This window comes from Nerophis ophidion, linkage group LG26 (assembly GCF_033978795.1).
Source record: "Nerophis ophidion isolate RoL-2023_Sa linkage group LG26, RoL_Noph_v1.0, whole genome shotgun sequence".
NCBI lineage: Eukaryota > Metazoa > Chordata > Actinopteri > Syngnathiformes > Syngnathidae > Nerophis > Nerophis ophidion.
This window is the reverse complement of record NC_084636.1, coordinates 28,487,377-28,514,063: the sequence shown is the minus strand read 5'-3', so window position 1 is coordinate 28,514,063 and position 26,687 is coordinate 28,487,377. Positions and strand designations below refer to the sequence as shown.

The following is a 26,687-nucleotide window of genomic DNA, read 5'->3' as shown; positions in this document are numbered from 1 at the left end:
AAATTGTGGTAAAAAGTCGCCTCTTACCGGAGATCAGCGGAACTTGCGCCGTCCATGCAGCTGCAGTGACTTCCCTCAGAGACTGGCGTCAACGCATCCGTGGACACACTCTTCCGACTATCAGGTACTATTTAACTCACTAAAACACTAGCAACACAATAGAAAGATAAGGGATTTCCCAGAATTATCCTAGTAAATGTGTCTAAAAACATTTGAATCGCTCCCAATGCAATCGCCTTTTTTTTTTTTTACTTTATTTATTAATTTTTTCTAGTCCTTCACTATCAATATCCTCATCCACAAATCTTTCATCCTCGCTCAAAATAATAGGGAAATTGTCACTTTCTCGGTCCGAATAGCTTTTGATGCTGGAGGCTCACATTATAAACAATGTGAGGATGTGAGGAGCCCTCACACCGGTGATGTCATCGTCTGCTACTTCCGGTAAAGGCAAGGCTTTTTTATTAGCGACCAAAAGTTGCGAACTTAATCGTCGATGTTCTCTACTAAATCCTTTCAGCAAAAATATGGCAATATCGCAAAATGATCAAGTATGACACATAGAATGGACCTGATATCCCCGTTTAAATAAGAAAATCTCATTTCAGTAGGCCTTTAAATCTGTCTGAAATTATTTTTAAAAATGCCAAAAGAAGAGGATTTAAAAGGGTGTCTTGAGGAACCCCTAGTTATTTAAATCACAGATTTGGCATGTCAATGCAAGGATCTGCCAATGTGTTTACATTGGTCCAAGTTCCTCTAAACAACAGGCGCACTCTGCTGTTTTTAGGAACATGGTGCAAAAATGTTTGTTGAACTGAACTTGGGGGAGGTCATGGTGTCGTTCCAGCGCTGGATTTGGCCCCCCAAGCCTTCAGTTGTAGGCCCCTGCTTAGGCCCCCTGCTTATGTGAGGAGCCCTCACACCGGTGATGTCATCGTCTGCTTCTTCCGGTAAAGGCAAGGCTTTTTTATTGGCGACCAAAAGTTGCGAACTTTATCGTCGATGTTCTCTACTAAATCCTTTCAGCAAAAATATGGCAATATCGCAAAATGATCAAGTATGACACATAGAATGGACCTGATATCCCCGTTTAAATAAGAAAATCTCATTTCAGTAGGCCTTTAAATCTGTCTGAAATTATTTCTAAAAATGCCAAAAGAAGAGGATTTAAAAGGGTGTCTTGAGGAACCCCTAGTTATTTAAATCACAGATTTGGCATGTCAATGCAAGGATCCGCCAATGTGTTTACATTGGTCCAAGTTCCTCTAAACAACAGGAGCACTCTGCTGTTTTTAGGAACATGGTGCAAATATGTTTGTTGAACTGAACTTGGGGGAGGTCATGGTGTCGTTCCAGCGCCGGATTTGGCCCCCCGAGCCTTCAGTTGTAGGCCCCCTGCTTTAGATCGTTTAAAAATATTCAGTTAACCTTACTGGGAACAAACTGTTTTAATGCTAAAGAGCTGTTTTTGTCCAACAGTATGTGTGGTTTCAAGAAGGACATTTGTGCACTTTATATGTTGGTTATAGGTTTATGTTAGGGTTAGGGAGCAGTACCCCGCCTTCAGAGTGCAGTTATGTGCCTGTTACTGATTAATCTGTCAAGAACCCTCCATCTTAAAAAAAATTGTTTTTTCTTCATCATTCCAGATGTTCTCGCTCCTCGTAGAACAGACCGAGAGAGAATTCCTGTCAGATATGGTTCTTTGGGCACCAGGGACGCTGCCAGGTTAGTCATCTTTCCAATCCTCATCCTCAGCTAACCTTAATGAGGGATCTTGCGTCCTCAGAGACCCTCACACGCTGGTGGAACTATCGGCCTTTTCAGCCATCAACAGATTCCAGCCTTTCAACGTGGCTGTGTCCAGTAACGTGCTGCTGCTCATGGTGACCACCCTGACTCGACTGTGTCCTTAGGAACAACACATCAAATACATCCATGTTTGTGTCTCCCTTACTAGGACTTCCACTGTCACCTGACCACCAGTGAGGTGGTGGGATACTTGGGAGGACGGTGGGACACAAACACACAACGTGAGTTTGACCCGAGAATCAAACATGTTAGCATGCAAGTTCACTTAGGAGGATGCTTGTGCTTCCCTCAGTGCTCACCATATTACGGGCCTTTCCTTGTCGGACCAGATTGGCTGACAGAGACGCTGCCTCTGCTGTTGAGGAGGAGGTAAAGCACGCACGCACACTGTGGATGACAGGAGAGATCGGAAATTATTTGAATCATCTCACAAAAGAAGTGTGGACAAACTTGACAAAAGAAAACGTGAACTGAAATAATGACCTCCACCCTAAAAAAAAAAAGCTTAACCTTAATTAGTGGAACAAATAAATGCCACACCTACAATATAATCCTCAGGATTGGGGAAAACAAGACAGTCATAACGTAATCGACACAACTGCGGGTGTGATCTATAATTAAATTCTGTATTTTATGTGGTTTTAATCTAAATTTGGATACATACTGTATTTTTAAGTGGTTTTAGTCTAAAAGATACATACTGTGTTGTTTTAAATAACATATTTTTAAGTGGTTTTAGTCTAAAAGTAGATACATTAAACTGTTTTAACTATTGTATGTTTTAGTCTGAAAGTAGATTCTGTCGTGTTTTAAATTTTGTATTTTTTTGTGCTTTTGGTCTAAAACAGATATAGTGCTTTAAAATGTTGTGTTTTTAGTAGTTTTAGTCTGAGTAGATCCATATAATGCATCTACAGTGTATTTGTATTTTTAGTTGTTGTAGTGTACAATTAGATATTAGTGTTTTTAAATGTTCTATTTTTAAGTGGTTTTATGAGATGCATTACTGTAGTGTTTTGAATATTCTCTTTTAAGTGGTTTTAGTCTAAAAGAAGATACATTCAACTGTCGTGTTATAAATTCTGTCTTTTTTAGTGCTTTTGGTCTAAAAGTACGTACATAGCATAGCGTTTAAAATGTTGTTTTTAGAAGTTTTAGTCTATAAGTAGATACATATTCAAGTGTTTTAATTTTTTTTATTTTTAGCTGTTTTAGTGTACAACTAGATACATATTAGTGTTTTTAAAATCTCTATTTTTAAGTGGTTTTTGGTCCAAAAGTAGATACAATACTGTACTGTTTTAAATACTCTATATTAAGGTGTTTTAGTCTAAAAGTAAATACATTCAACTAATGTTTTAAATATTGTATTTTTAAGTGTTTTAAATATTGTATTTTTTAGTGGTTTTACTCTAAAACCACTTTTTTGTGCTTTTGCTCTCAAGGCAGATACATATTTTTTTAGTGTTTGAAATGTTGTGTTTTTAGTAGTTTTAGTCTATAAGTAGATACATATTATAGTGTATTTGTATTTTTAGTTGTTGTAATAGTTGTATTATTAGTTGTGGGAGATGTCTCAAAACATCATCAGGAGTCCTGACAAAACCCAAAAATGGCAGAAAGTGCATATTTAATGGCAGAAAATTCATACTTTTGGAAAAATTTTTTGCTAAAACATTCAAAACAACGGATCTGCTTCAGCAACACAATACTGGTCCTGTAGTTGTAGGAGATGTCTCAAAACGTCATCAGGACTCCCGGCAAAACCCGCAAATGGCAGAAAATGCATATTTTTGAAAAACTTTTTTTTCGCAAAAATGTCGTAAGGGGGGAGACCCTTATACAAAAAAAAACGGATTTGCATCAGCAGCACAACACTGTATTTGTAGGAGATGTCTTAAAACATCATCAGGAGTCCCGACAAAACCCGAAAATTGCAGAAAATGCACATTTTTGGAAAACTTTTTTTTCGCTAAAATGCCGTAAGGGGTGGACCCTGATACTAAAATTCAAATAAAAGGATTTGTTTCAGCAGCACAACACTGGTGCTGTAGTTGTAGGAAATGTCTTAAAATCTCATCGGGAGTGCCGACAAAACACAAAAATGACAGAGGATGCATATTTTTGGAAAACTTTTTTTCGCTAAAATGTCATTGGGGGGACCCTTATGCAAAAATTCCAAAAATGGACTTGCTTCAGCAGCACAATACCGGTGCTGTAGTTGTAGGAAATGTTTTTAAACCTCACCAGGAGTGCCGACAATACACGGAATTGGCAGAAAATGCATATTTTTGGAAAACTTTTTTTCGCAAAAATTTCTTAAAGGGGGGCCATTACGCAAAAATTCAAAAAACGGACTTGCTTCAGCAGCACAATACTGGTGCTGTAGTTGTAGGAAATGTTTTTAAACCTCATTAGGAGTGCCGACAAAACCCGAAAATGGCAGAAAATGCCTTTTTTTTTTTTCAGAAATTTTTTTTTGCTTAAATATCGTAAGGGGGGCCCTTACGCAAAAATTTGAAAAAACTGACTTGCTTCAGCAGCACAATACCGGTGCTGTAGTTGTAGAAAATGTTTTAAAACCTCATCAAGAGTGCCGACAATACACGGAAATGGCAGAAAATGCATATTTTGGGAAAACTTTTTTTCGCTAAAATTTCGTAAGGGGGGGCCCTTACGCAAAAATTAAAAAAACTTTCTTGCTTCAGCAGCACAATACTGGTGCTGTAGTTTTAGGAAATGTCTCAAAACCTCATCAGGAGTGCCGACAATACACGAAAATGGCAGAAAGTGCATATTTTGGGGAATTTTTTTTTTGCTTAAATATCGTAAGGGAAATGCCCTTACTCAAAAATGTGAAAAAACGGACTTGCTTCAGCAGCAAAATACTGGTGCTGTAGTTGTAGGAAATGTCTCAAAACCTCATCAGGAGTGCCGGCAATACACGAAAATGGCAAAAAAATGCATATTTTTGGAAAACTTTTTTCGCTAAAATTACGCAAAAATTAAAAAAACGGATTTGCTTCAGCAGCACAATTCTGGTGCTGGAGCTGTAGGAAATGTCTCAAAACCTCATCAGGAGTGCCGACAATACATGAAAATGGCAAAAATGCATATTTTTGGAAAAAAAAAATTCGCTAAAATTTCTTAAGGTGGGGGCCCCTTCCGCAAAAATAAAAAAAAAACGGACTTGCTTCAGCAGCACAATACTGGTGCTGTAGTTGTAGGCAATGTCTCAAAACTTCATCAGGAGTGCCAACAATTCCCGAAAATGGCAGAAAATGCATATTTTTGGAAAACTTTTTCCGCTGAAATGTCGTAAGGTGGGGTGCCCTTATGCAAAAATAAAAAAAAACGGACTTGCTTCAGCAACACAATACTCGTGCTGTAGTTGTAGGAAATGTCTCAAAACCTCATCAGGAGTGCCGACAATACACGGAAATGGCAGAAAATGCATATTTTTGGAAAACTTTTTTTGCTAAAATTTCGTAAGGGGGGCCCTTACTCAAAAATTCAAAAAACTGACTTGCTTCAGCAGCACAATACTGGTGCTGTAGTCGTAGGAAATGTCTCTAAACCTCACCAGGAGTGCCGACAATACCCGAAAATGGCAGAAAATGCATATTTTTGAAAAACTTTTTTTCGCAAAAATTTGAAAAAACGTACTTACTTTCGCAGCACCATACTGGTGCTGTAGTTATAGGAAATGTCTCAAAACCTCATCAGGAGTGCGGACGATACACGAAAATGGCAGAAAATGCATATTTTTGGAAAACTTTTTTCGCTAAAATTTCGTAAGGGGGGGCCCTTACGCAAAAATGTGAAAACACAGACCTGCTTCAGCAGCACATTACTGGTGCTGTAGTTGAAGTAAATGTCTCAGAACCTAATCAGGAATGCCGACAATACACGAAAATGTCAGAAAATGCATATTTTTGGAAAACTTTTTTTGCTAAAATTTCGTAAGGGGGGGCCCTTACTCAAAAATTCAAAAAACTGACTTGCTTCAGCAGCACAATACTGGTGCTGTAGTTGTATGAAATGTCTCAAAACCTCACCAGGAGTGCCGACACTACCCGAAAATGGCAGAAAATGCATATTTTTGAAAAACTTTTTCCGCTAAAATGTCGTAAGGGGGGGCCCTTAAGCAAAAATTCCTAAAACGGACTTCCTTCGGCAGCACAATTCTGGTGCTGTAGTTGTAGGAAATGTCTCAAAACCTCATCAGGAGTGCCGACAATACACGGAAATGGCAGAAAATGCATATTTTTGGAAAACATTTTTTGCTAAAATTTCGTAAGGGGGGGCCCTTACTCAAAAATTCAAAAAACTGACTTGCTTCAGCAACACAATACTGGTGCTGTAGTTTTAGGAAATTTCTCAAAACCTCATCAGGAGTGCGGACGATACACGAAAATGGCAGAAAATGTATTTTTTGGAAAACGTTTTTTGCTAAAATTTCGTAAGGGGGGGGCCCTTACGCAAAAATTCAAAAAACGGACTTGCTTCAGCAGCACAATACTGGTGCTGTAGTTGTAGGAAATCTCTCAAAACCTCTCCAGGAGTGCCGGCGATACACGAAAATGGCAGAAAACGTATATTTTTGGAAAACTTTTTTCGCAAAAATTTCGTAAGGGGGGGCCCTTACGCAAAAATTTGAAAACACAGACCTGCTTCAGCAGCACATTACTGGTGCTGTAGTTGAAGGAAATGTCTCAAAACCTAATCAGGAGTGCCGACAATATACGAAAATGTCAGAAAATGCATATTTTTGGAAAACTTTTTTCGCTAAAATTTCGTAAGGTGGTGGGCCCTTACGCATAAATTCAAAAAACGGACTTGTTTCAGCAGCACAATACTGGTGCTGTTGTTGTAGGAAATGTCTCAAAACCTCTTCAGGAGTGCCGACGATACACGAAAATGGAAGAAAATGTATATTTTTGGAAAACTTTTTTCGCTAAAATTTCGTAAGGGGGGGCCCTTACGCAAAAATTCAAAAAACGTACTTGCTTCAGCAGCACAATTCTGGTGCTGTAGCTGTAGGAAATGTCTCAAAACCTCATCAGGAGTGCCGACAATACACGGAAATGGCAGAAAATGCATATTTTTGGAAAACTTTTTTTGCTAAAATTTCGTAAGGGGGGGCCCTTACTCAAAAATTCAAAAAACTGACTTGCTTCAGCAGCACAATACTGGTGCTGTAGTTTTTTGAAATGTCTCAAAACCTCACCAGGAGTGCCGACACTACCCGAAAATGGCAGAAAATGCATATTTTTTAAAAACTTTTTCCGCTAAAATGTCGTAAGGGGGGGCCCTTAAGCAAAAATTCCTAAAACGGACTTCCTTCGGCAGCACAATTCTGGTGCTGTAGTTGTAGGAAATGTCTCAAAACCTCATCAGGAGTGCCGACAATACACGGAAATGGCAGAAAATGCATATTTTTGGAAAACATTTTTTGCTAAAATTTCGTAAGGGGGGGCCCTTACGCAAAAATTCAAAAAACGGACTTGTTTCAGCAGCACAATACTGGTGCTGTAGTTGTAGGAAATGTCTCAAAACCTCTTCAGGAGTGCCGACGATACACGAAAATGGAAGAAAATTTATATTTTTGGTAAAACTTTTTTCGCTAAAATTTCGTAAGGGGGGCCCTTACGCAAAAATTTGAAAACACAGACTTGCTTCAGCAGCACAATACTGGTGCTGTAGTTGAAGGAAATGTCTCAAAACCTAATCAGGAGTGCCGACAATATACGAAAATGTCAGAAAATGCATATTTTTGGAAAACTGTTTTCGCTAAAATGTCGTAAGGGGGGGCCCTTACGCAAAAATTCAAAAAACGTATTTGCTTCAGCAGCACAATTCTGGTGCTGTAGCTGTAGGAAATGTCTCAAAACCTCATCAGGAGTGCTGACAATACACGGAAATGGCAGAAAATGCATATTTTTGGAAAACTTTTTTTGCTAAAATTTCGTAAGGGCCTTTACTCAAAAATTCAAAAAACTGACTTGCTTCAGCAGCACAATACTGGTGCTGTAGTTGTATGAAATGTCTCAAAACCTCACCAGGAGTGCCGACACTACCCGAAAATGGCAGAAAATGCATATTTTTGAAAAACTTTTTCCGCTAAAATGTCGTAAGGGGGGGCCCTTAAGCAAAAATTCCTAAAACGGACTTCCTTCGGCAGCACAATTCTGGTGCTGTAGTTGTAGGAAATGTCTCAAAACCTCACCAGGAGTGCCGACAATACACGGAAATGGCAGAAAATGCATATTTTTGGAAAACATTTTTTGCTAAAATTTCGTAAGGGGGGGCCCTTACTCAAAAATTCAAAAAACTGACTTGCTTCAGCAACACAATACTGGTGCTGTAGTTTTAGGAAATTTCTCAAAACCTCATCAGGAGTGCGGACGATACAAGAAAATGGCAGAAAATGTATTTTTTGGAAAACGTTTTTCGCAAAAATTTTGTAAGGGGGGGGCCCTTACGCAAAAATTCAAAAAACGGACTTGCTTCAGCAGCACAATACTGGTGCTGTAGTTGTATGAAATGTCTCAAAACCTCACCAGGAGTGCCGACACTACCCGAAAATGGCAGAAAATGCATATTTTTGAAAAACTTTTTCCGCTAAAATGTCGTAAGGGGGGGCCCTTAAGCAAAAATTCCTAAAACGGACTTCCTTCGGCAGCACAATTCTGGTGCTGTAGTTGTAGGAAATGTCTCAAAACCTCATCAGGAGTGCCGACAATACACGGAAATGGCAGAAAATGCATATTTTTGGAAAACATTTTTTGCTAAAATTTCGTAAGGGGGGGCCCTTACTCAAAAATTCAAAAAACTGACTTGCTTCAGCAACACAATACTGGTGCTGTAGTTTTAGGAAATTTCTCAAAACCTCATCAGGAGTGCGGACGATACACGAAAATGGCAGAAAATGTATTTTTTGGAAAACGTTTTTTGCTAAAATTTCGTAAGGGGGGGGGCCCTTACGCAAAAATTCAAAAAACGGACTTGCTTCAGCAGCACAATACTGGTGCTGTAGTTGTAGGAAATCTCTCAAAACCTCTCCAGGAGTGCCGGCGATACACGAAAATGGCAGAAAACGTATATTTTTGGAAAACTTTTTTCGCAAAAATTTCGTAAGGGGGGGCCCTTACGCAAAAATTTGAAAACACAGACCTGCTTCAGCAGCACATTACTGGTGCTGTAGTTGAAGGAAATGTCTCAAAACCTAATCAGGAGTGCCGACAATATACGAAAATGTCAGAAAATGCATATTTTTGGAAAACTTTTTTCGCTAAAATTTCGTAAGGGGGTGGGCCCTTACGCATAAATTCAAAAAACGGACTTGTTTCAGCAGCACAATACTGGTGCTGTTGTTGTAGGAAATGTCTCAAAACCTCTTCAGGAGTGCCGACGATACACGAAAATGGAAGAAAATGTATATTTTTGGAAAACTTTTTTCGCTAAAATTTCGTAAGGGGGGGCCCTTACGCAAAAATTCAAAAAACGTACTTGCTTCAGCAGCACAATTCTGGTGCTGTAGCTGTAGGAAATGTCTCAAAACCTCATCAGGAGTGCCGACAATACACGGAAATGGCAGAAAATGCATATTTTTAGAAAACTTTTTTTGCTAAAATTTCGTAAGGGGGGGCCCTTACTCAAAAATTCAAAAAACTGACTTGCTTCAGCAGCACAATACTGGTGCTGTAGTTGTATGAAATGTCTCAAAACCTCACCAGGAGTGCCGACACTACCCGAAAATGGCAGAAAATGCATATTTTTGAAAAACTTTTTCCGCTAAAATGTCGTAAGGGGGGGCCCTTAAGCAAAAATTCCTAAAACGGACTTCCTTCGGCAGCACAATTCTGGTGCTGTAGTTGTAGGAAATGTCTCAAAACCTCATCAGGAGTGCCGACAATACACGGAAATGGCAGAAAATGCATATTTTTGGAAAACATTTTTTGCTAAAATTTCGTAAGGGGGGGCCCTTACTCAAAAATTCAAAAAACTGACTTGCTTCAGCAACACAATACTGGTGCTGTAGTTTTAGGAAATTTCTCAAAACCTCATCAGGAGTGCGGACGATACAAGAAAATGGCAGAAAATGTATTTTTTGGAAAACGTTTTTCGCAAAAATTTTGTAAGGGGGGGGCCCTTACGCAAAAATTCAAAAAACGGACTTGCTTCAGCAGCACAATACTGGTGCTGTAGTTGTAGGAAATGTCTCAAAACTTCTCCAGGAGTGCCAGCGATACACGAAAATGGCAGAAAACGTATATTTTTGGAAAACTTTTTTCGCAAAAATTTCGTAAGGGGGGGCCTTTACGCAAAAATTTGAAAACACAGACCTGCTTCAGTAGCACAATACTGGTGCTGTAGTTGAAGGAAATGTCTCAAAACCTAATCAGAAGTACCGACAATGTACGAAAATGTCAGAAAATGCATATTTTTGGAAAACCTTTTTCGCTAAAATTTCGTAAGGGGGTGGGCCCTTACGCATAAATTCAAAAAACGGACTTGTTTCAGCAGCACAATACTGGTGCTGTAGTTGTAGGAAATGTCTCAAAACCTCTTCAGGAGTGCCGACGATACACGAAAATGGAAGAAAATTTATATTTTTGGTAAAACTTTTTTCGCTAAAATTTCGTAAGGGGGGCCCTTACGCAAAAATTTGAAAACACAGACTTGCTTCAGCAGCACAATACTGGTGCTATAGTTGAAGGAAATGTCTCAAAACCTAATCAGGAGTGCCGACAATATACGAAAATGTCAGAAAATGCATATTTTTGGAAAACTGTTTTCGCTAAAATGTCGTAAGGGGGGGCCCTTACGCAAAAATTCAAAAAACGTACTTGCTTCAGCAGCACAATTCTGGTGCTGTAGCTGTAGGAAATGTCTCAAAACCTCATCAGGAGTGCTGACAATACACAGAAATGGCAGAAAATGCATATTTTTGGAAAACTTTTTTTGCTAAAATTTCGTAAGGGGGGGCCCTTACTCAAAAATTCAAAAAACTGACTTGCTTCAGCAGCACAATACTGGTGCTGTAGTTGTATGAAATGTCTCAAAACCTCACCAGGAGTGCCGACACTACCCGAAAATGGCAGAAATTGCATATTTTTGAAAAACTTTTTCCGCTAAAATGTCGTAAGGGGGGGCCCTTAAGCAAAAATTCCTAAAACGGACTTCCTTCGGCAGCACAATTCTGGTGCTGTAGTTGTAGGAAATGTCTCAAAACCTCATCAGGAGTGCCGACAATACACGGAAATGGCAGAAAATGCATATTTTTGGAAAACATTTTTTGCTAAAATTTCGTAAGGGGGGGCCCTTACTCAAAAATTCAAAAAACTGACTTGCTTCAGCAACACAATACTGGTGCTGTAGTTTTAGGAAATTTCTCAAAACCTCATCAGGAGTGCGGACGATACAAGAAAATGGCAGAAAATGTATTTTTTGGAAAACGTTTTTCGCTAAAATTTCGTAAGGGGGGGCCCTAACGGAAAAATTAAAAAAACGGACTTGCTTCAGCAGCACAATACTGGTGCTGTAGTTGTATGAAATGTCTCAAAACCTCACCAGGAGTGCCGACACTACCCGAAAATGGCAGAAAATGCATATTTTTGAAAAACTTTTTCCGCTAAAATGTCGTAAGGGGGGGCCCTTAAGCAAAAATTCCTAAAACGGACTTCCTTCGGCAGCACAATTCTGGTGCTGTAGTTGTAGGAAATGTCTCAAAACCTCATCAGGAGTGCCGACAATACACGGAAATGGCAGAAAATGCATATTTTTGGAAAACATTTTTTGCTAAAATTTCGTAAGGGGGGGCCCTTACTCAAAAATTAAAAAAACTGACTTGCTTCAGCAACACAATACTGGTGCTGTGGTCTTAGGAAATTTCTCAAAACCTCATCAGGAGTGCGGACGATACAAGAAAATGGCAGAAAATGTATTTTTTGGAAAACGTTTTTCGCTAAAATTTCGTAAGGGGGGGCCCTAACGGAGAAATTAAAAAAACGGACTTGCTTCAGCAGCACAATACTGGTGCTGTAGTTGTAGGAAATGTCTCAAAACCTCATCAGGAGTGCCGACAATACACGGAAATGGCAGAAAATGCATATTTTTGAAAAACTTTTTTTCGCTAAAATGTCGTAAGGGGGGGCCCTTTCACAAAAATTTTAAAAAACGGATTTGCTTTCGCAGCACAATACTGGTGCTGTAGTTGTAGGAAATGTCTCAAAACCTCATCAGGAGTGCCGACAATACCCGAAAATGGCAGAAAATGCATATTTTTGAAAAACTTTTTCCGCTGAAATTCAAAAAACGTACTTGCTTCAGCAGCACAATTCTGGTGCTCTAGCTGTAGGAAATGTCTCAAAACCTCATCAGGAGTGCCGACAATACACGGAAATGGCAGAAAATGCATATTATTGGAAAACTTTTTTTGCTAAAATTTCGTAAGGGGAGGCGCTTACTCAAAAATTCAAAAAACTGACTTGCTTCAGCAGCACAATACTGGTGCTGTAGTCGTAGGAAATGTCTCTAAACCTCACCAGGAGTGCCGACAATACCCGAAAATGGCAGAAAATGCATATTTTTGAAAATCTTATTTTTGCAAAAATTTCGTAAGGGGGGCCCTTACGCAAAAATTAAAAAAAAGGACTTGCTTCAGCAGCACATTACTGGTACTGTATTTGTAGGAAATGTCTCAAAACCTCACCAGGAGTGCCAACAATACCCGAAAATGGCAGAAAATACATATTTTTGAAAAACTTATTTCCGCTAAAATTTCGCAAAAATTTGAAAAAACGGACTTACTTTCGCAGCACCATACTGGTGCTATAGTTGTAGGAAATGTCTCAAAACCTCATCAGGAGTGCGGACGATACACGAAAATGGCAGAAAATTTATTTTTTGGAAAAGGTTTTTCGCAAAAATTTCGTAAGGGGGGGCCCTAACGGAAAAATTCAAAAAACGGACTTGCTTCAGCAGCACAATATTGTTGCTGTAGTTGTAGGAAATGTCTCAAAATCTCCCCAGGAGTGCCAACAATACCCGAAAATGGCAGAAAATACATATTTTTGAAAAACTTTTTTCCGCTAAAATTTCGCAAAAATTTAAAAAACGTACTTACTTTCGCAGCACAATACCGGTGCTGTAGTTGTAGGAAATGTCTCAAAACCTCACCAGGAGTGCGGACGATACAAGAAAATGGCAGAAAATGTATTTTTTGGAAAACCTTTTTCGGTAAAATTTCGTAAGGTGGGGCCCTAACGGAAAAATTCAAAAAACTGACTTGCTTCAGCAGCACAATTCTGGTGCTGTAGCTGTAGGAAATGTCTCAAAACCTCATCAGGAGTGACAACAATACACGAAAATGGCAGAAAATGCATATTTTTGGAAAACTTTTTTCGCAAAAATTTCTTAAGGGGGGGCCCTTACGGAAAAATTCAAAAAACGGACTTGCTTCAGCAGCACAATACTGGTGCTGTAGTTGTAGGAAATGTCTCAAAACCTCATCAGTAGTGCCGACACTTCCCGAAAATGGCAGAAAATGCATATTTTTTAAAAACTTTTTTTCGCTAAAATGTCGTAAGGGGGGGCCCTTACGCAAAAATTCAAAAAACTTACTTGCTTCAGCAGCACTATTCTGGTGCTCTAGCTGTAGGAAATGTCTCAAAACCTCATCAGGAGTGCCGACAATACACGGAAATGGCAGAAAATGCATATTTTTGGAAAACTTTTTTTGCTAACTCAAAAATTCAAAAAACTGACTTGCTTCAGCAGCACAATACTGGTGCTGTAGTCGTAGGAAATGTCTCTAAACCTCACCAGGAGTGCCGACAATACCCGAAAATGGCAGAAAATGCATATTTTTGAAAATCTTTTTTTAGTAAAAATTTCGTAAGGGGGGGCCCTTACGCAAAAATTAAAAAAACGGAATTGCTTCAGCAGCACAATACTGGTACTGTAGTTGTAGGAAATGTCTCAAAAGCTCACCAGGAGTGCCAACAATACCCGAAAATGTTAGAAAATACATATTTTTATAAATCTTTTTTCCGCTAAAATTTCACAAAAATTTGAAAAAATTTACTTACTTTCGCAGCACCCTACTGGTGCTGTAGTTGTAGGAAATGTCTCAAAACCTCATCAGGAGTGCGGACGATACACGAAAATGGCTGAAAATTTCTTTTTTGGAAAACGTTTTTCGCTAAAATTTCATAAGGGGGGGCCCTTACGGAAAAATTCAAAAAACGGACTTGCTTCAGCAGCACAATTCTGGTGCTATAGCTGTAGGAAATGTCTCAAAACCTCAGCAGGAGTGACGACAATACACGAAAATGGCAGAAAAAGCATATTTTTGAAAAACTTTTTTCCGCTAAAATTTCGCAAAAATTTTTAAAAATTGACTTGCTTTAGCAGCACAATTCTGCTGCTGTAGCTGTAGGAAATGTCTCAAAACCTCTTCAGGAGTGCCGACGATACGCGAAAATGTCAGAAAATGCATATTTTTGGAAAACATTTTTCGCTAAAATTTCGTAAGGGGGGGCCCTAACGGCAAAATTAAAAAACGGACTTGCTTCAGCAGCACAATACTGGTGCTGTAGTTGTAGGAAATGTCTCAAAATCTCACCAGGAGTGCCAACAATACCCGAAAATGGCAGAAAATACATATGTTTGAAAAACTTTTTTCCGCTAAAATTTCGCAAAAATTTGAAAAAACGTACTTACTTTCGCAGCACAATACTGGTGCTGTAGCTGTAGGAAATGTCTCAAAACCTCATCAGGAGTGACAACAATACACGAAAGTGGCAGAAAATGCATATTTTTGGAAAACTTTTTTCCGCTAAAATTTCGCAAAAAATTTTAAAAATTGACTTGCTTCAGCAGCACAATTCTGGTTCTGTAGCTGTAGGAAATGTCTCAAAACCTCATCAGGAGTGCCGATGATACACGAAAATGGCAGAAAATGTATATTTTTGGAAAACTTTTTTCGCTAAAATTTCGTAAGGGGGGGGGGCCCTTACGCAAAAATTTGAAAACACAGACTTGCTTCAGCAGCACAATACTGGTGCTGTAGTTGAAGGAAATGTCCCAAAACCTAATCAGGAGTGCCGACAATACACGAAAATGTCAGAAAATGCATATTTTTGGAAAACTTTTTTCGCTAAAATTTCGTAAGGGGGGTGGACCCTTACGCAAAAATTGAAAAAACGGACTTGCTTCAGCAGCAAAATACTGCTGCTATAGTTGTAGGAAATGTCTCAAAACCTCTTCAGGAGTGCCGACGATACACTAAAATGGCAGAAAATTTTTATTTTCTGAAAACTTTTTTCGCTAAAATTTCGTAAGGGGGGACCCTTATGCAAAAATTTGAAAACACAGACTTGCTTCAGCAGCACAATACTAGTGCTGTAGTTGTATGAAATGTCTCAAAACCTCATCAGGAGTGCCCACAATACCCGAAAATGGCAGAAAATGCATATTTTTGGAAACCTTTTTTTGCTTAAATATACGCAAAAATTTGAAAAAACGGACTTGCTTCAGCAGCACAATACTGGTGCTGTAGTTGTATGAAATGTCTCAAAACCTCATCAGGAGTGCCCACAATACCCGAAAATGGCAGAAAATGCATATTTTTGGAAACCTTTTTTTGCTTAAATATACGCAAAAATTTGAAAAAACGGACTTGCTTCAGCAGCACAATACTGGTGCTGTAGTTGTAGGAAATGTCTTAAAATATCATCAGGAGTGCCAACAATACATGAAAATGGCAGAAAAGGCATATTTTTGGAAAACTTTTTTTGCTTAAATATCTTAACGGTGGGCCCTTACGCAAAAATGTGAAAAAACGGACTTGCTTCAGCAGCACAATACTGGTGCTGTAGTTGTAGGAAATGTCTTAAAATATCATCAGGAGTGCCGACAATACATGAAAATGGCAGAAAATGCATATTTTTGGAAAACTTTTTTTGCTTAAATATCTTAACGGGGGGCCCTTACGCAAAAATGTGAAAAAACAGACTTGCTTCAGCAGCACAATACTGGTGCTGTAGTTGTAGGAAATCTCTGAAAACCTCACCAGGAGTGCCGACAATACCCGAAAATGCATATTTTTGGGAAACCTTTTTCGCAAAAATTTCGTAAGGGGGCGCCCTTACGCAAAAATTCAAAAAACGGACTTGCTTATTTTGCATGTATATATGTATGTATGTGTATGCATGTATGTATATATGTATGTATGTATGTGTGTATATATGTATGTATGTATGTATGTATGTATGTATATATATATATATATATATATATATATATATATATATGCGTGTATGTATATATATGCATGTATGTATTTATATATATAAATGCATGTATGTATATATATGCTTGTATATATGTGTATATATATATATGTGTGTGTGTGTGTGTGTGTGTGTGTGTGTATATATATATATATATATATATATAAAATATGTATGTGTATATATGTATATGTGTATATATACACACATACATAAATGTATTTATATTTTATGTATATATATATATATATATGTGTGTATGTGTATATATATGTATATATGTGTATGTATAAATATTAATGTTTATGTGTATATATATGTGTGTGTATATGTATATATTTATATATGTGTATATATATATGTGTGTGTGTGTATATATATATGTATATGTATACACATATATATGTATGTATATAAATATATATATAAATATATACTGTATATGTATATATATATACTGTATATGTATGTATGTATGTATGTATGTATGTTTACAAATTATTAAATTTATACTTATATATATGTATTTATTTATATATAGGTATGTATACTTATATATGTATACTTATATGTATATATATGTATACTTATATGTATGTATGTATATATATGTATATACACATATGTATGTATGTATATATGTATATACATATATATGTATGTATAGTTATGTGTATGTGTATATATATGTATGTATGTATATATTTGTACATGTATGTATGTGTGTATATATATATACACATATGAATATATATATATATGTTTGTATATATACATACATATATGTATGTATATATGTGTGTGTATATATACATAAATATTTGTATGTATATATATATACTGTATGTGTGTATGTATATATGTATGTGTATATATATGTATGCATTTATATATGTGTATATAAATGTATGTATACATATGTGTGCATGTATATGTAAGTATGTATATATGTATGTGTATATATATGTATGTATGTATGTATATATAGGTATGTATATGTGTGTGTTTATATGTATGTATATGTATGTATGTGTATATATATACATATAAATATATATATGTTTGTATATATACATACATATATGTATCTATATATGTATGTGTGTATATATACACATATATATATATATTTACATTTGTATGTATATATATATATACTGTATATGTGTGTATGTATAAATATGTACGTATGTGTATATATGTATGTATTTATATATGTGTATATAAATGTATGTATACATATGTGTGCATGTATATGTAAGTATGTATATACTGTATGTATTTGTATATATGTATGTACGTATGTGTATATATGTACCTATATATGTGTGTGTGTGTGTATATATATATGTATGTATATATACATATATGTATGTATATATGCATCTATACATATACGTATATATACATATATGTATATATATATATATTTATATTTGTATAATACATATATATGTTTGTATATATACACATACATATGTATACATGTATGTATATGTGTGTGTGTATATATACATATATATGTATATACGTGTGTGTGTGTGTGTATATATATATGTATGTATGTATGTATGTGTATATATACATATACATGTATATGTATGTATGTATATATATACATATATATGTATGTGTATATATATATATATATATATATATGTGTATGTATGTATGTGTATATATACATATATATGTATGTATGTATGTGTATATATACATATATGGGTATATATATACACATATGTATGTATATATGTATATGAATGTACATATGTATGTATGTATTTATGCATATATATGTATTTATGTACATGTATGTGTTTATATGAATGTGTATACATGTATGTATGTATGCATATATGTATATATATACATATATATATATATGTATATATATATATATACACATGTATGTATGTATACATGTACATATGTACATATGTGTATATATATGTATGTATATGTCTGTGTATGTATGTTTGTGTGTGTATAGATATATATGTATACATATGTGTATACATGAATATATATATATGTATATTTTTATGTGTATATACATGCGTGTATATATGTGTATAATTATGTGTGTATATATATAAGTGTATACATACATATATGTGTATATATGTTCATATATATATACATGTATATATATGCATATATGTATTTGTGTGTATATATATATATGTATATATACATATATATATTTTATGTGTAAATGTGTGTATGTATATATTTATTGATATATATACGTGTAAATGTATATAAATATTTGTATATGTATATATATATATGTGTGTGTATAAATATATGTATATGTATATATTTTTGTATCTGTATATATACATATATGTATCTATACAGTATATATGTATATATATGCATGTATATATGTATGTACATATATATACGTGTGCAAATATATGTATGTATATATATATATATGCATGTATGTGTATATATATGTATGTATGTATATATATATATATATATATATATATATATATGTATATATATATGTGTGTGTATTTACATATATATATGTGTATTTATATATATACTGTGTATTTATATATCTATATATATGCATTTATATATATATGCATGTATGTATAAACATGTGTATATATATGCATGTATGTATATATGTATATATATGCATTTATGTATATATATGCATGTATATATATACATATGCATATATGTATATATATGTATGTATATATGTGTATATATATGCATATATGTATATATATGCATATGTGTATATATATTTATATACGCTTGTATGTATATGCATATATGTATATATGCATATATGTATATATATATGCATGTATGTATATAGATGTATATATATGCATGTATGTATATATATTTATATATTTATGCATGTATGTATATAAACATACATGCACATATATACATATATATACATATGTATATATGTGCATGTATGTATATATATATGTATATATGTGCATGTATGTATATATATGTATATATGTGCATGTATGTATATATATGTATATATGTGCATGTATGTATGTATATGTATATATGTGCATGTATGTATACATGTGCATGTATGTGTATATGTGCATGTATGTATATATGTGCATGTATGTATATATATGCATGTATGTATATATGTGTGTATATATATGCGTGTATGTATATATACGCATGCATGCATGCATATATGTATATATAAACATATATGTATATATATGCATATATGCATGTATATATATATGCATGTATGTCTATATGCATATATGCATGTATGTCTATATGCATATATGCATGTATGTATATATGTGCATATATGCATGTATGTATATATGTGCATATATGCATGTTTGTATATATGTGCATATATGCATGTATGTATATATGTGCATATATGCATGTATGTATACATGTGCATATATGCATGTATGTATATATGTGCATATATGCATGTATGTATATATGTGCATATATGCATGTATGTATATATGTGCATATATGCATATATGTATATATGTGCATATATGCATATATGTATATATGTGCATATATGCATATATGTATATATGTGCATATATGCATGTATGTATATATGTGCATATATGCATGTATGTACAGTATATATGTGCATATATGCATGTATGTATATATGTGCATACATGCATGTATGTATATATGTGCATACATGCATGTATGTATATATGTGCATATATGCATGTATGTATATATGTGCATATATGCATGTATGTATATATGTGCATATATGCATGTATGTATATATGTGCATATATGCATGTATGTATATATGTATATATACGCATGTATGTATATATGTATGTATGTATATATATGCATGTATGTATATACATGCATGTATGTATGTATATATGCATGTATGTATATATGTGTATATATGCATGTATGTATATATGTGCATATATGCATGCATGTATATATGCATGTATCCATATATGCATGTATATATATATGTATATATATGCATGTATGTATATATGTATATATATGCATATATGTATATATGCGCATGTATGTATATATGTGTATATATATGCATGTATGTATATATGCATGTATATATATATGCATGTATGTATATATGCTTGTATATATATATGCATGTATGTATATATGTACATATATGCATGTATGTATATAAATGCATGTATGTATATATATGTATATATGTGCATGTATATACATACATGCACATATATACATATATGTGCATACATGCATAAATATGTATGTATATATGCATGTATGTATATATATGCATGCATGTATGTATATATATGTGTGTATATATGTATGTATATATGTGTGTATATATGCATGCATGTATATATGTGTGTATATATGCATGTATGTATATATGTATATATGCATGTGTGTATATATATGCATGTATGTATATACATGTCTATATGCATGTATGTATACACACATGTATGTATATATGCATGTATGTATATATGCATGTATGTATATATGCATGTATGTATATATATGCATGTATGTATATATATGCATATATGTATATATGTATATATATGCGTGTCTGTATATATGTATATATTCATGTTAGTTTATATAGGAATTTATGTATATATATTTATACATATGCATGTATGTATGTATATGTTTATATATATATATATGTATTTATATATGTATGTGTGTATATATGTATGTGTGTATACACATATATACGTATATATATGTATGTATACATATATGTGTATGTATGTATGTACATATGTAAATATGTACGTATATATATGTATGTATGTATGTAAATATGTACGTTTATATGTATGTACATGTATCTATATACATGTATATATGCATGTATGTATATATATGCATGTATGTATATATATATATGCATGTATGTATATATTCATGTTAGTTTATATAGGAATTTATGTATATACAGTGCCCTCCATAATTATTGGCACCCCTGGTTGAGATGTGTTTTTTAGCTTCCAATTATTTTATTTTTTTTCTAAATAATATGGGACCTTAATGGAAAAAAAGAGAAAAATCCAACCTTCAATACAAGTGCATTTATTCAGTGGGGAAAAAATCCCACATAAAGAAATAATTATTTGACATCAAATAATGTGTGTCACAATTATTAGCACCCCTGGTGTTAATATTTTGTACAACCCCCTTTTGCCAACAAAACAGCACCTAATCTTCTCCTATAATGTTTCACAAGATGGGCAAAGACAGAAAGAGGGATTTTCAGCCATTCCTCTTTGCAGAATCTCTCTAAATCATCCAGAGACCTGGGTCCTCTCCTCTGTACTCTCCTTTTCAGCTCACCCCACAGGTTCTCAATGGGGTTGAGGTCAGGGGACTGAGATGGCCATGGGAGGAGCTTGATTTTGTGTCTGGTGAACCATTTCTGTGTAGATTTGGCCATATGTTTAGGGTCATTGTCTTGCTGAAAGACCCAGTGACGACCCAGCTTCAGCTTTCGGGCAGAGGGCAACAGATTTTGATTTAAAATGTCCTGGTATTTCAAAACATTCATGATGCCATGCACCCTAACAAGGTTCCCAGGGCCTTTGGAAGTGAAACAGCCCCACAGCATCACTGACCCACCCCCATACTTCACAGTGGGTATGAGGTGCTTTTCAGCATGCGCATCTTTCGTGGTACGCCAGACCCACTTAGAGTGTTTGTTGCCAAAAAGCTCAATCTTGGTCTCATCTGACCAAAGCACACGGTCCCAGTTGAAGCCCCAATACCGTTTGGCGAACTCCAGACGCTTGCGTTTATGATTGTGAGTGAGGAAAGGTTTTCTCCGTGCATGCCTCCCAAACAGCTTGTTGGCGTGTAGACAGCGCCTGATGGTTGATTTGGAGACTTTGTGACCCCAGGATGCTACCATTTGTTGTAATTCTGTAACAGTGAGCTTTGGAGATCTTTTGATTTCTCTTACCATCCTCCTCACTGTGCGTGGTGGCAAAATAAACTTGGGTCCTCGTCCAGGCTTATTTACCACTGTTCCAGTTGTTTTGAACTTCTTAATTATTCCTCTCACAGTGGATATGGGCAGCTGCAGTTGAGTGGCAATCTTCTTGTAGCCTCTGCCTGACCTGTGAAGGTCGACGCACATCTGCCTCACTTGTATGCTGTGTTCCTTTGTCTTTCCCATGTTTAAGAGTGGATAAGAGAAATGGCCTCGGTGTCACGTCATATTTATACCCCAGGGAAACAGGAAGTGATGAATTACTAATTAAATGTTCCTACGTACTCTGGTAAACTTTGTAAACTACTGTAGAAATGACAGAAATGCTTCAATTATATTTATTTCCTGGGAATTGTTAAGGGTGCCAATAATTGTGGAACAGGTGATTTAATGAAAAATAATTATTTTTTAGTCAGGGATTTTTTTATTTTCTTACAATTCATTTGAGTTGAAGGCTACATTTTCCTACAATTTTCAGTGTGACAGTATTCTTCTGCAATAAACACTGAATTTATTTTAAGGCTTTTAACACATCTCAACCAGGGGTGCCAATAATTATGGAGGGCACTGTATATGTATACATATGCATGTATGTATATATGTTTATATATATATATATATATATATGTATGTGAGTATATATGTGTGTGTGTATACACATATATATGTATATATGTATGTATACATATATGTGTATGTGTATATATACATATGTGTATGTATGTATGTGAATATGTACGTATATATATATGTATGTACATATATGTATATATGTGTATATATATATATATATATATATATATATATATATATGTATGTATGTATGTGTATATGCATATATATTTCTACGTATATGTGTGTATGTATATGTATGTAAATATATATGTAAATATGTGTGTGCGTATATATACATACGTAAATATGTATGTATATATGTATGTGTGTATATATACATGTGTATATATATATATGTATATATATATTTATGTGTATATATTCATATATATATATGTGTATACATACACATACATCTGTGTATATATATATATATATGTATGTAAATATGTATGTATGTGTATATATACGTGTGTGTGTACATACATACACTATGTATGGATATATGTGTGTATATATGCATATACATATATGTATGTATAAATATATGTGTATATGTGTTCATATTCACATATTTATTTATGTATGTATGAATGTATATGTGTATATATACATATTTAAATGTTTATGTATGTATGTTTATACATATATATGCATATATTTGTATGTATGTATAGGTGTATATGTATTTATATTTGTACATATGTCTATATGTGTATATATATGTATGTATGTATGTATATATGTGTATGTACGTATACATATGTATGTATGTGTATTTGTATGTATATATTTATTTATGTGTGTATATATGTATGTATGAATGTGTGTATATATGTATGTATATTGATATGTTTGTATGTATGTGTATATATATGTGTGTGTTTATATATCCATATATATTTGTGTACATAAAAATACATACATACATGTATGTATATGTATGTATGTATGTATATATATGTATTTGTATGTGTATATATTTTTGTGTGTATACATGTGTGTATATGTATACGTATATACATATATATTTATGTATATATGTGTATACATATAAATGTTTATATGTGTATATGTATGCATATATATTTGTGTATGTGTATATATACATATATGTATGTTTATACAGTATATATGTATCTATATGCATGTATAAATGTGTATATATACACACATTTGTGTATGTACATATATGTATTTATACATGTATGTACGTATGTATATATATATATATATGTATGTGTGTATGTATGTATGTATATATGTATGCTTATATATGTATGCATGTATATGTATGCATGTATATATTTATGTATATGCATGTATGTATATATTTATGTATATATATGCATGTATGTGTGTATATATATATATATGTATGTATCTATGCATGTATGTATATATTATTATGTATGTATGTATACAAAACAGCATAACAATGCAATCCATTTCCAAAACCAAACCTGACCCATGCATTTTTTTTTAAATCTGCTACTCTGCTAGCATGTCAGCAGACTGGGGTAGATCTTGCTGAAATGTATTGCATCGAATCGTGGGACACTCAAAGATTCACAGCCCTAACGTATATGTATATTTATATGTATTTGTATGTGAATATATATCTGTATATATGTCTATATATATAACTGTGTATACATATGTATATATATATATGTGTATATGTTTATGTGTGTGTGTATATATATATATATGTGTATGTATGTGTGTGTGTATATATATATGTGTGTATATATATATATATGTGTGTGTGTATATATATATATATGTGTATATATATATGTGTATATATATATATATATGTATATATATAATATGTGTGTATATATATATATATATATATATAATATGTGTGTATATATATATATATATATATATATATATATATATATATATGTGTGTATATATATATATATATATGTGTGTATATATATATATATATATGTGTGTATATATGTATGTATGTATGCATGCATAAAAATAGATGGATACTGTCATGTTTTAAAGTCTGTATTTCTTTTGTGCTTTTGGTCTAAAAGCAGATACATATACCATTTTCTGAATTGTTTATGTTGTCCAGATCTGCCAGAACCTGTTCATGCGCGGCTTGTCTCTGGTGGGCTGGTACCACAGTCACCCTCGAGGCCCAGCCTTGCCCTCCCTGCAGGACATCGACTCCCAGATGGACCACCAGCTGAGGCTGCAGGGCTCTAACAACGGCTTCCAGCCCTGCTTGGGCGTCATCTGCGGTACGTAGGGTCAGTACGTCCTCTCAGCTTTTTCTAATAAAGCTCCAGTTACCATTTGGACTCTTTTCCAGGACCGTACTACCACGGCAACCAAGGTGTGGCCTCCACCATAACGCCTTTCTGGGTCGTGCCACCACCTGAGGTGAGCTTCCAGGGCGGTTGTCTTTTCAAAGTGCAGTAGACCTTTAATGGTCACGTTTCTCTGCGTGCAGCAAAGACCCAACGACTACGGCATACCAGTGGCTGTGGAGGTGACTTACGTGCAAGACAACTTCCTCACCAGTGATGTCCTCAATGAGATGGTAGTAGCTGAAGAACCGCCACACTTTGTGAAGACTGTCCATCAAGTGCTTGTTCCTGTGCAGATGCTGGTGGTGGACTATTACAAAGCTGCTCCTGACCTGGTCCACTTCAGTCAGTACTGGTGTCCTGATACCACCATGATGGACAAGATCAAGGTGAGAGCATCAAGATTGTCCGCAGTGACTGCTTTAGCTTAACTTCCTGTTTTGGCTCCTCCCCCCTCCATCCAGGGCTCTCTGAGCTGCCACGCCCCTAAGGATCAGGCCTACTCTCAGATCTTGGAGCACGTCTACAGTCAGCTGAGTGGCGTACAGGTGCCTTTATGACACTCACTGTGAGTGCTAGTAAGAAAAGCCCGCACACGGGCAGTTCCATGTCAACTGTTGTAAACCTTTCTCCATGTACCATACTTTTTTAATTTATTATGGAGCGCTGGTGAGGACAGAACATTGATTCACATTTCTAACCAATACACACTGGATTTATTTAAATCAATTGTCTTTCTGTTGTATTTAAAAATAAGAATAAGCTTCAATTGTTTTTGTCTGTTTATTGTAAGAAGTGTGGCGTCAGGATAGAAGCACATACAAATACATTGATAATAGACAAATGCATGGCATTAAATCCATAGCAAGTAAAAACTTTTACAGGACATTATAATAATAATAATCATAATAATAAAAGGACTACATGCATGTTTTAAGGGTTTAGATATAAAAATAGTAATCATTTTAAGACTGACTAAAAACAAACATAGCCTTTTATAACCATACAATGTATGCCTTTTTTTCCTAAACATCCAAATTAATGCGAAGTAACGAGTGAACAAAACGTTAGTCTTGCGTGTGCGCGGGAAAACATTCCTGTAGTGTTTGTAGACGTTACATAGCAAAGTGCCACTAATTACTAGTCACAACTGAAGGAACAGCCATATGTAGCTTTGTTGGCTTTTGGGGTCATTAGTCACTCCTTCTCCTGGTTCCAAATAAAAGCTAGCAATGATTTGTTTTTTTTAAAGAGCTCCATTGCTGAGTCCACATGTAAACATATTAAGTCCAAACACAGTGGAAGAATGTGTGTAAATACAGACAAACACTGATAAAAGATGATTCAAACAATCCTCCAGTCTAAACATTCCCTTGATGTTTTCCCTTTCACCTTTAGGCCACATCCTCAAAGTCTGTATTCAAGTTTTAAAACACAGGTCAGGATGTAACAAACACTTAAAAAAAAATCTATAAAATTCCAGAGTGAGGGACAGAATAGGACACAGTTTCACATTATGACAAGACAAGGGATGGTAAGACGTGAATCGCTGCCAGCAGCGTCGTCCTCTTTTTTTTTTTTTTTTTAGGCACTGTGCGGTTGAAATGG

General features: G+C 34.6%; 2 protein-coding genes across 2 annotated transcripts in view; one reads left to right on the top strand and one right to left on the bottom strand.

Moving 5' to 3' along the window:
* Positions 1–25,848, top strand: part of mpnd (MPN domain containing) — a 31,981-nt gene extending 6,133 nt beyond the window's left edge. The window contains exons 5-13 of the mRNA XM_061888779.1: positions 1,653–1,731; positions 1,793–1,889; positions 1,964–2,036; positions 2,108–2,184; positions 24,842–25,010; positions 25,082–25,152; positions 25,223–25,312; positions 25,376–25,468; positions 25,544–25,848. Coding sequence (XP_061744763.1) covers positions 1,653–1,731; positions 1,793–1,889; positions 1,964–2,036; positions 2,108–2,184; positions 24,842–25,010; positions 25,082–25,152; positions 25,223–25,312; positions 25,376–25,468; positions 25,544–25,639 — 845 coding nt within the window. The 3' untranslated portion in view covers positions 25,640–25,848. The remainder of the gene's footprint in view (positions 1–1,652; positions 1,732–1,792; positions 1,890–1,963; positions 2,037–2,107; positions 2,185–24,841; positions 25,011–25,081; positions 25,153–25,222; positions 25,313–25,375; positions 25,469–25,543) is intronic.
* sh3gl1b (SH3-domain GRB2-like 1b) overlaps positions 25,849–26,687 on the bottom strand; it is a 66,147-nt gene continuing 65,308 nt past the window's right edge. The window contains exon 9 of the mRNA XM_061888780.1: positions 25,849–26,687. This exon is cut by the window's right edge and continues 577 nt beyond it. The gene's annotated coding sequence lies outside the window, so the exon portion shown is untranslated.